Below are 10,801 nucleotides of genomic sequence, written 5' to 3'. Positions count from 1 at the left end.
CAAAGGTCAAAGATTTACAGCTTTATTTTAAAGGTGAAACAGGGACACTGAAATAAAAAGTGATACTGGGAACAGTCACGAGGGTTGAGACACTATTATTTCAAACCTTTCCAAATTGTTTAAGGGATACTTCTTGCAGAACTGTATGTGAGGCCGACGTAGTTTTGCATTGGGTTAAGAAAAATACTACTTCACACAGTCTCTAATCGTATCAGCCTGTCAACAGCAGTATGGCAGGCAGTACAGTGACAGTGTGCACAGAGGAGCTGTTCAAAGTTTTAGTTATTGGGGATTTAGGTGTGGGGAAAAGCAGCATTATCTTGCGTTATGTTCATAAACGCTTTGATGAAACATACAAACTATCTATTGGAGTTGACTTTTCTCTGAAAACTATTGAATGGGATACCGAGACAGTGGTGAGACTGCAGTTTTGGGATATTGCAGGTGAGTGTCAAAATTATGGGTTTAACATTGCAGTGGTAGAGTTTTCTTAAATCCAGGAGATTTGTGATGCACAAACAAATTTGTCCTGTGATGGAATTCTAACTCTTACAAATCGCGCTGTGATTTGAGGATAACTGTTGAATATTTTCACAGTCTGTTGGAGTGTTTTCAGTTCCTGGAAACCACAGCCCTTCACTAAATCTTTTCTCAGATCTAATTTTAATCCTAACCAGTGTCCATGGAAACATGCCATTTCATTTCAGAAAATTATTGTTCTTTGTCTCTCACTTGTTACATAATGTTCAGGCCACAGTCGGATTTAATATGATAATTCAAATCACACATGATAAATAAACAGTAGCATTACTTACTGTGTGTCTGGGCCAACTTAAAATTCAAATCCAAAAGCTGTAATCCTTTTTGCCAAATCACAGCAACTGTGAGAAATGAATTAATCTTCACCCTTGGATTCAGATTTGAGCACATGTTGTAGTGAAGCATATATTACACAGAATTTTTTCTCTCTTCCCTAAAGGCCATGAGAGGTTTAAGAAGATGTCCAGAGCATACTACAAAAGGGCGACGGGAGCGTTAGTGGTCTTTGACATTACAAACAGCTCCACTTTGGAGGGTGCCTCACAGTGGAAGCAGGACCTAGATAGCAGAGTCTGTCTTGACAGCGGACATCCAGTCCCTGCTGTCCTGCTAGCCAACAAATGTGACATGACAGGGAGAGATGGAGACTTGGTGTCCTCCCTGGACAGCTTCTGTAATGACAAAGGCTTTCTGGGATGGTTTGAGACCTCTGCAAAGGTGTGTGTCTTGTTTCAGTAATTATAGGAGATGAGAATCTGCTTAAAGTAGCAGTTACAGAAATGCAAACATTTCTCAGAGGCATTTTTGGCTCAGTCAAGTCAATCCCCAGACCCACAGGTTCATGATATATCACTTTGCTAATTTGATTAATTGCAAATTTATTTGAAGATTTGCATCACTGAAGTACAATATCAACTAAGACAAGTATTATTAATTATTCAAATCTAACCTCTATGACTAAATTTTAGTTTGTGTTGTACTAACCTGGTGGATATTTCTAAATAAATGTATGTATGTTGTGCCCCTGGTTAAATACAGCCAGTAATGTAAGCCGACAGCAGACAGTATCAGAGCTAAAGACAAAATGTATACAAGTACAAAATAAACAACAAAAATACAGAACAGTAAGTAAATAAATTGAAAGGCATACTGTGTGTTTCATAACTTTATAAGCCTGCATCATGTATAAAATCTTTGTCATGTTTTCATCTTATTCTTCTTAATGATTTAAAGCAAGCCAATTTAACTTTCAAAGAGGAAATAGCACTTCTTCCTTTTACAAATGAAAAGTTCAATTCAAATGCAGTAACATGCACTCTTGCTCTGTGTAATACATTTAGAGGTTTTTTCCTCTACAGCCTTATTTGGTCTGGTAAAACCACAGGCTTATGATTAGCTAATGTTAGATAATGTCAGCAAGCTGTGGGTGGATGTCATTGTGTAACTGATATTACTGAGTGATGACTGTTATCTACCTGCCTGTGCTACTGTTGCACTACATTTTACCATTTACTGTTATCCCATAACTTGTGACCATAGTGACTGCTGCTATGCAAATAATACATAGTCTCTCATAATATTAACCTCCTCTTATCCTTTTGCTTCGTTTAATTCAGCCAATGATTGATTGATTGATTGACTGATAATTATTAATGTATTTGTTTGCTTTTGAGAGATTTTACTTCTATTTTGCATCCATAAAGCTCAGTTTTGCCTGCCACCCATGGGCCTTGTTGCTCACAATTAGAAGTTCACGAGGTGATATTTTATGTGTGAACTTTGCCAAACACTGCTGCTCTACAGTCTAGCTCATAAAACGTGTTCAAATATTAACACACAGGAACAACTTGCAGCCAAGGTTCACACACCAAGCCAGTCACTTAACCGAACAGATGCAAATACACAATGTTCTAAATCATATTCTCCCTCACCATTTATAGGACGATATAAATATTGACGAGGCCGTTGCCCTCCTTGTCAAACAAATGATGCTGTGCAACACCAGCCCGTCCAATGAAGAGCACGACTGGGAAAGGATCAAAGTGAGCCAGGCTCCTGGGGAGAGTCAGAGCCAGACATCGTGCTGCTAGAGACCACGGCTGTGAGGCATCGAGCCAAACAGAGAGAACCACTGGTTAAACGCCCTAACGAGACCTGTTTTTGATATCAAGTCATGAATCTACAGCTACCGCACAGATGCTATTTCAGAAAGCCACTGAACCTATGGGCTGGGACTTCATATTCACATTTCTGTCTTGCCAGTTTCTCAATAATGTGTGGACTGTGTGGGTTGCCTCATAAACACCTCTGTGGAGAAACGATTGAGCTCATTTCTAAGATAATCCACTAACACAGTCAGGCTAATAAACAGATCAGCGTGACACACATCCTGCTGGGAAAAGTCTGTGACACTCCCAATGCAACCAAGACTTGATGGTGATTGCCTACTATTGACCTACTATAATGAGAGGCTGGAAACTGTAAAACAATCAAAACTGACATTTTCTCAAACCACAAAAAAAAAAAAGCAAGCGAGAGAGAGAAAAAAATCAAAATATTTTTGTATTTCAAGCCGTAAAATCATTAAATGAAAACCTATTCAGTCCCAGCTCTGAGTTTTACTTGTCTGTTATGCAACCCATGCATATAATTATCTGTTAATCACTTCACAGTGAGATGAGCTAAGACCCATGCATAAGCAACGCAGCTCAGCTTGATATGGCCAATAGCAGAGCAAAGCTATCAGCGTGACCTGATTTTTATGGAGGGAAGAAATATGTGAAAATGCACCACACTGCTACAAACACCGCCCAGAGAGGACTGTGTTACTGGGTGTGCTACACTAGAGGGAGCAGAGCACTTATACTGTATCTAGTCATTGATAGACAACAAATACTGAATATTATGATGCTTTTTTTCTGTAAAAGGGAATCAACCACTTTATGACTGCATTTAAGGACTGATGCACTTACAAGTTCTGAAATTGTTGATGAAGAGTGAAACAGAGAAAGAGAAGAAAAGACAGACTCTAATCGAAAATATCTTTCCTATTGTCTCTCTGATATAAGTGTCATCAGACACAGAACAATGATTTCTGATATTGTTTATGTTATTGACCGGCAGCAGTGGAAGAAGTATTCCAATCCTTTACTTTAGTAGCAATATAACTATGTAAAAATACTCCAATACAAAGTAAAAGTAAATCCATAAAATGTTATTACAGGCAGAAAAATGTCATCTGTCATTGTTATATTGTATTATTTTAATGTATTTTATAATAATGTTGGCTAGTTTCATGAATAACAATGCATAATATGTTCATTAATCTGCAAAATAACTGATACCTGTCAGATAAATGTAATGCAGAATAAAAAGTACAAAATTTACCTCTGAACTGTAGTGAAGTAGAAGTATTAAATAGCTAAATATGGATATACCCAAGTAAAGTACAAGTTCCTAAAATTGAACTTGAGTAAATTTAGTTTAGTTCCACCACTGTTGACCAGAACAAATCAAATATACTACTCTGGGTGGCGAGCTTCATCATCTTCTTCTCCATTTGTCACAAATGTAACAGTATCAATGAAGTCAGACACATCACATGAATATTGTGTTCACTTCTGCTCTTTGATATTACCATTTCTGTCAACTATTGTTAACTTTGAGCTCCAAAAAGGGATTTTTTTTCCATGGATGGGGTCTTGTTGTTAATCATGTTGCCTTGACAGTAGATACTTTTTAATATTTTGTTCTTTAATGAAGAAAACCCTTGAATTTTTTTTACATATTACAATATATTTGAATGAAAGCTTTCACTACTAATAAAAATCCTCACTTTAAACTTTGTGAATCAGTGTCAAATCTTTATTCTGAAAGCAATAGGATGTTATTAATTCAACTGATCCACTCAGAGATATTATCCAGTTCATTGTCTTGTAGATATTTGGTGAGAGTGAAACCTTGTCCTTTATGTTCACTGACATGTTGTATATTACTCTGGTTATTTTTGCACACCGATCTGTTCTTTGCTGTCCTGTAGTTTTACTTTTCGGTGTCCTTGCTGTGCATCTAGGGAACTGTTCTACATCCTGCCTCTGGGTACCTACACACAGTAGCTCAAGTCCAAATTCAGGCTCTATCCTGGTATGTCATGTAGATGTTTTCAAACTGTTTCACCTTGAAATGTGTAAAACTCCCATACTGCTTTCTTTTATCAGCATTCATACACTTTGCTGATCGAGTGAACTGCAGCATAAAATCTAAGAAGGTAGTTTACCTCACGTGGAAATTGTGCCTGAGGGGAAGTGAGGGAAGAAGTAACACACAACTGCTAATTATGGATATATGTCCCAGATACTAGAGACCTAAATTCAGGAGTCAAACAGGGATGCTGGCCCCGATACTTTTTCACATCGGACACAAAAAGCTTAGCCTCTTAACTTGTTGTTTATAAATATGACAGTCTGAATGGGAGTCGCACTCTCCACAACAGATCCCATTACTTGTGCATTATTGATATTGCCCTATTTTATCTGCCCTCCAGTGTGCCGTTTCTGTGGCAGCTTCGTTCATATATTCATGATTGCATGAAAATTTCAATTTAGTCAAACTTGCGAATAGGTTGATAAAAGAGTAAAGCTGTATTACATATCCCTGCTGTGCCTCTTTCTGTCTGTCACTGTGTCTTGAATGACCCATTTTATCATAGCCTGTGTTAATTAAGTATTCGCTGTCTGTGGAAAGCAGACATAAATACCAGAGAGGTATTTTACTGCATAGATATTCTGTGTGTTGAATGGATTCTTTGACACGGCTGAGTCTCTCTCTCACACAAAAATGGCACATCCTAAATGTGTGCAGAAATGTGGGAAATGTAATGAATGTAAAAATTAATGGATAATATCCTGTATCATCATCGAGGAAACCAATCAGGGGCAGGAATCCATATGGCGCTATCCATGGTGCTGAATTTTGGCTGTATGGAGGGTCCCTCCTCACAAGAAAATGCTGTCAGACTATAGGATGATGTAATATTGGTAGACTGCGCCATCTAGTGTACAAAACATGCATGTGCAAAGTGCTTCAGGGAAGCCTTGGGGTGCAACTTTGTGAAGAAGTGAATATGGAGTCTATAACAGGAAGTAATAAGTTATTCTTTAGAAATATGTTATTATGTTTTGTACTTGTGCATGCATTATGATACATCTTTAAATCCTTGACTTTGTTTATTAGGTAATACCAGACAAGATAACTGGAATTAAGGTGATAAAATAGATACTGGCAGCTAGGAAATGCATTACCATTCAATGGAATTATATTTTGTCAACTTTTCCACAATGGTGCACTGCAATTGATATTAAAATTCTGAAGAAAACCCCAGAAAATTTAACAAAATTTGGCAATTTTTATTTTTAGAAACACTTTTTTAAAAGAAAGACAAAAGACAAATGATATGAATCTTGATATATAAACCTTATAATTATTTTTTTTCTCTTTTTTGGTGTGTGTGTGTCCATGGTATGTTTTTCTATGTGTGTACCCATCTAAGGATTCCCTTAGTCAGACTCCATACACTGTAGTTCATTTTATGCTTCACTTTGTTTGAAATGCTCAATGTAGATGTTATTCCCTAACTAGTTTAATGATAGATAGGAATAGAATATGTTTTATATGTGGTATATATCCATAATAAAGACAAACTGAAGCACAAGACACCTTTATTAAAATTCAATGCATTAGAAATGGCAATAAGAGTTCTTGCATCTCTAGAAAATGGCTCAGTTTTCACTTAAGTTAATTTTATGACCCAATAAAACTTCCTAATATTATTTAGGCCTAGTATTTACTGTTATAACTGAAGCAGGTTTTTGGTTTACAAAGAAAAAAGACTTCTGTTGGTCATTGCAAAAAAATAGCAGAGTGAAAATCCAGAGAAAAGATTAAGTTGCAAACTAACTCTTACAAAATATATCCTGCATTTGTCCACTTTTTTCTTAAAATCTAGAATCTATGTGGCACAAAAACTCTCCCAAGGTAAACAATGTACATCTGCTTTACTTATTATAAAACAATGTTGGGATTCACCGCATAGCCTACTATCTTAAGCACATTGTAAGCACCCCTTAAGTAACAATCTGAAACAGGGATACAGATAATTACTTAAGGGGTGCTTACAATGTTCCATCTAAATGACAGGATCTGTAAAAAAAAAAAAAGTCAGCCAGTAACAAAATGGGCTACTTAAAAAAAAAAAGACAGTTCACAAAGGTCATCAATTAACCAGGTTTTCTGGCTTTCATATAACCAGATTTTCTAGATTTATAATTCTCTGTGGAGGTAAAATAACCTCGTTTTTCCTCCTTCGGGAACAAGAGAAAGGAGGAAAAACGGCCTATTTTTCATGCACACACAATAGACTGGATCCTGCATTGGCACCACTGCAAAAGGACTACCCTCCTATCAAATTTCTGTGGGAAAGATCTTTAGTGAGGGGGATTATGCTAAAAGAAGATTCACATGCCCAAGTTTTGATGGCTCCAAACAACATCCTTGGAATGTTTTTTTCCACTGCTGCTGTATTATTTTGTATATATATATTTTTAGGGTTTGACAGTTCACACAAGGGCAGCTTTTCTTTCTCTCCCACCCGAGACATAAGTGGCTGCTCAGGAACACTCAGCCAGCAGGGGGCCACAAATAAACTGAAAATGTGGTGTGGACTCTTCATTTTTTGCCACAATTAAAATGTTTTCAGACAAATTTGTTACAGTGTACAGCGTTACAAAAAAATTGGGGATTGTGGCAAAACATTAAAGGATTTTGTGGTGCTATAACAAAATCAAGGAAGGTTTCTTAAAGTTATAATATGACATGGTTTTCTTGTGCTTTTTACATTTACACTTTCAATAGGAATGACACTGTGTAAATTAGTTTTTATTTCAGTTACACCATTTCTGAGTTTTACTGTAATAAATGTAGTTGTTGCTCCCTCATGAAGAGCTATTAGTGGCAGGTAGGAGGAATTATCAATCAAAATGATACACATCTACCATATAACTATAAAGTTGCTTAAAATTAGAGGCATATATTTAACAAATACTTAGAGTGCCACATTTTTTTCCACTAGACAACATTATTTTGAGCATATTTATACCTACTGATGGTCCTATTTGATATATTTTTTCCACTAGATAGCATTTTGTTGAAAGTCCATTTTTATAACTATTTCCCACTTGACCAAACCAGATATCTCACATTAAAGTACATAAAATACCAGGATCAACATTTGTGGTAACATATATCAAAATGTGTGTCTCATAAAATAACAGCTATCAATATACAGATTACAGTCATGGTTAAAAGCGTTTGCAGTGGCCGATACAGCTGGATGGGAGTCCTATCGAGGTCACCGAATGTGACGGGTCACAGAATGCGCTGTAACACCAGCCCTGCATCCGGGTGCCCGCAGTGCGCAGACTCAATCCCCGCTGCAGTTCACTGCGTTTCCGTAGCCAGTCTGCTACCCGCTGAGTCCTGGCTGCTGGGGAAACAGCTCACGGAAACGATTGATCCCGATCGAATAACGCCAAAGCTGGTCACATAAATGGTGGATTAACACTGATATCGGAGGAGACACGCTGAATCAATGTTCGTAACTCGGGTGCTTTTGGAGTGTGCGCTGGCAACACCCTCCGTAACATGTGAGATGTATACAGAAAGATATTAACTGTGCGTTATTTCGGCTAACTAGCTAGCAGCTACCTCTCTCTCCCCCCCACCCCCCTCTCTCTATCCAATTTATGGTAGCTCGCCTGATCTGTTTTCTTAACCGTCGCGTCTGTACCGGAGGAAAATGAAGAAGTTTAAAATTAGGAAGGTGCTGGACGGTTTGACAGCGGTCTCCTCTTCTTCCTCCGCAACTGCCCAGCCGGGTACTCCCAGGGAAAACGATGTTGTCCCGGAGACTCTCCAGTCGGAACATTTTCAGCTGTGCAAGGTGGGTTTTCCCGTTAATAAGCAGCTAACGGACTGTTTTCGCACACTGACAGTCAGATGACAGCGGCGTGACCAAACACTGGCGTTGTTTTCATCTCTGTCAGCACTGCTCATTGGGATGGAAATAACTTGAGTGTACGGGACTTAAAACACTAAAATAGTACTCTTAAATATTACAGTAGCAAGTTAAGGCTGTAGAGACATTGACAGGGAATGGATTTAAATCATTGACTGCCTTTCTTGGCTGTGTACCGTGGTTGTATTCAGGCTTTCATAGCACCAACGGCTGTTTGCGTTGCACTGAATCGTCGCCTCCAGTCACTGTTTTTCATCATTACTGTAAGTCAGCTGGCTAAGCTAATCAGCTCACTGCAGTTACACTTAGAGGGGGGGAAAACATTTTCAGTTAAAGGGTATGTTGACATTTTTTCTAGTCTATCTTCAAGGACATGTTCACAATTTTTTTTTCAGAGTTAAAACAATAGTCAGGTGCCCATATGATCACTGAAACAGGTTTTTCTTGCTGTAATCATTCCTCCTTTTCATACTGAACATTACAAGATGTCTTCATATTGCACTTACAATCTAAGTGATGGGGACAAAATCCACAAGCCTCCTTCTGTGCAAAGATGTGTTTGAAAGTTTACTTGAAGCTACTATGAGTCCAGCAGTCCAAATGAGTCAAATCAAGTCTTTTTAGTGCCAAAGTCCTTCCTTTTGTTACCATACTTCCAATACAGCTCAAACAGGAAACATAAAGAGGGAATATGATGCTAAAAAGACTTTAAATGTGGCAGATATCCACTTGATATGACTAACTGAAGCCTCAAATAAGCTTCAGATCAACTTTTTACTGCATTTTTTGCACCAAACGACTTAATTTTGGACCCCCATCACTTACACTGAAAGCACATTTGAATGAAATCTTTTAAAAGCCAGCAAGGAAAACCTCTTTCAGTGTTGATATTTGCACCTGACTGTCGCAAATATGACAGACTTGAAAAATTGTGAACCTATCCTTTTAATGTAACACTCACATGCCTATATGTACACTGAAAGACTTTTTGGTCACACTAGTTTTTTGGTAGAAATGCATCTAGTTCAGCTGAAGCAAAAAAATCTTTGCGTTTCCTTGTATGCTGTTTACTAACTGAACTGTGGTGGAAGGACAGTAAGAAAATGGGAATGTGGTGGTAAAAAGATCTTCAGTTTGGTAGAAACCCATTTAGTTTGTCTTGAAATCATATTAGCTTCTACTAAACTTTTGCATGCATTTTTACACAGAACAAGAACTGTTTAATCTGTCCCATATACGTCAAACTAAAACGTGTTGAGAAAGGATCTGTTCAGGGCCAGTTCTAGTAAATAAAAATGCTTGTGTGTGAAATGTGTTGAACATCTTGTAGAGCCAGCCCACCAGCGTCTACCCCAGCTGGGAGCAGAATAGGTCAGGTCCCCAGGTTACGGGGCCATGGCATTACCTGTTACATAATCCTGCTGCAAGCTGCACAGAGCTCATGCATGGCTGGGCAGGGTTTCTAACGCGAAACAATTGAGTTATAGATTCCTGATTATGGTAACATGTTGGTGGCTGTAGCGCTGCAAGATCCTGGCAATGAAGCGCTCTCTGAGACTGCAAATGTGCGCCTTAAGATGGATAAAATGAATTTATTACTGATGTTTTACAGGCTTCAGCCCACACACATGTCAGGCAGATCAGGAAAATATTTCGTTCCCCCTTTGCACTAATGTTTATGCTTTATCTAATTTATTTTGATAATGAGACTAATTTTCCACATTGATGGATTACATTTCGTGGAGATTATGATAATGTTCTTTCTCCAGTAATACCAGCTTGACTGTGTAGCGGATGATTGATTCGCTGGCTCAATATCACTGATATCAGTTCTGCTCTTTCCTACAGACTGTGCGCCATGGCTTCCCATATCAACCATCCTCAATGGCTTTTGACCCCGTGCAGAAAATCTTGGCCGTCGGGACTCAGACTGGAGCTTTGAGGCTGTATCCTTTTTTTTTTTTTCTTTTTTCATGTGAAAATGAAAGTGACAAGAGCCATACAAGGAAAGTAAAGCTTGGATGAATCCAGTGATTTTCTTTCTACATTCTCCCACCCCTCCCACACACACACACACACACACACACACACACACACACACACACACATACACACGCACACAAAACAACACACAGTAGACCCACGTCTAACTTCCTGACATCCTCTCTGAAAACATCATATGATCGAGCC

General features: G+C 38.2%; 2 protein-coding genes across 7 annotated transcripts in view; both read left to right on the top strand.

Moving 5' to 3' along the window:
- Positions 1-56: 56 nt before the first annotated feature.
- rab32b (RAB32b, member RAS oncogene family) lies at positions 57-4,342 on the top strand. The gene is made up of 3 exons (XM_067613831.1): positions 57-444; positions 980-1,257; positions 2,481-4,342. The coding sequence occupies exons 1-3, from the start codon at positions 231-233 to the stop codon at positions 2,628-2,630; spliced, it is 642 nt and encodes a 213-aa protein (XP_067469932.1). The 5' UTR covers positions 57-230; the 3' UTR covers positions 2,631-4,342.
- A 3,681-nt stretch (positions 4,343-8,023) lies between these two features.
- The window catches only part of stxbp5b (syntaxin binding protein 5b (tomosyn)), a 29,676-nt gene continuing 26,898 nt past the window's right edge, over positions 8,024-10,801 (top strand). For 3 of the 6 annotated variants that reach the window (XM_067615243.1, XM_067615242.1, XM_067615241.1), the window contains exons 1-2: positions 8,026-8,536; positions 10,460-10,557. In XM_067615243.1, the coding sequence (XP_067471344.1) occupies positions 8,393-8,536; positions 10,460-10,557 (242 nt within the window). In that variant the 5' untranslated portion in view covers positions 8,026-8,392. Of the gene's footprint in view, positions 8,537-10,459; positions 10,558-10,801 lie in introns of all 6 variants that reach the window. The other 3 variants (XM_067615240.1, XM_067615239.1, XM_067615245.1) reach the window with 2 other exon arrangements.

This window comes from Thunnus thynnus, chromosome 16 (genome assembly GCF_963924715.1).
Source record: "Thunnus thynnus chromosome 16, fThuThy2.1, whole genome shotgun sequence".
Taxonomy (NCBI): domain Eukaryota; kingdom Metazoa; phylum Chordata; class Actinopteri; order Scombriformes; family Scombridae; genus Thunnus; species Thunnus thynnus.
The sequence above is the reverse complement of the archived record's forward strand: the minus strand, read 5'-3'. Positions and strand labels throughout refer to the sequence as shown.

What these genes read in the sequence shown, in the direction of transcription:
- rab32b (XM_067613831.1), top strand. Translation starts at nt 231, where the DNA reads ATGGCAGGCAGTACAGTGACAGTGTGCACAGAGGAGCTGTTCAAAGTT. An exon ending in GCAGTTTTGGGATATTGCAG is followed by an intron (nt 445 to 979) that starts GTGAGTGTCAAA and finishes TCTTCCCTAAAG; the next exon opens with GCCATGAGAGGTTTAAGAAG. An exon ending in GGTTTGAGACCTCTGCAAAG is followed by an intron (nt 1,258 to 2,480) that starts GTGTGTGTCTTG and finishes CACCATTTATAG; the next exon opens with GACGATATAAATATTGACGA.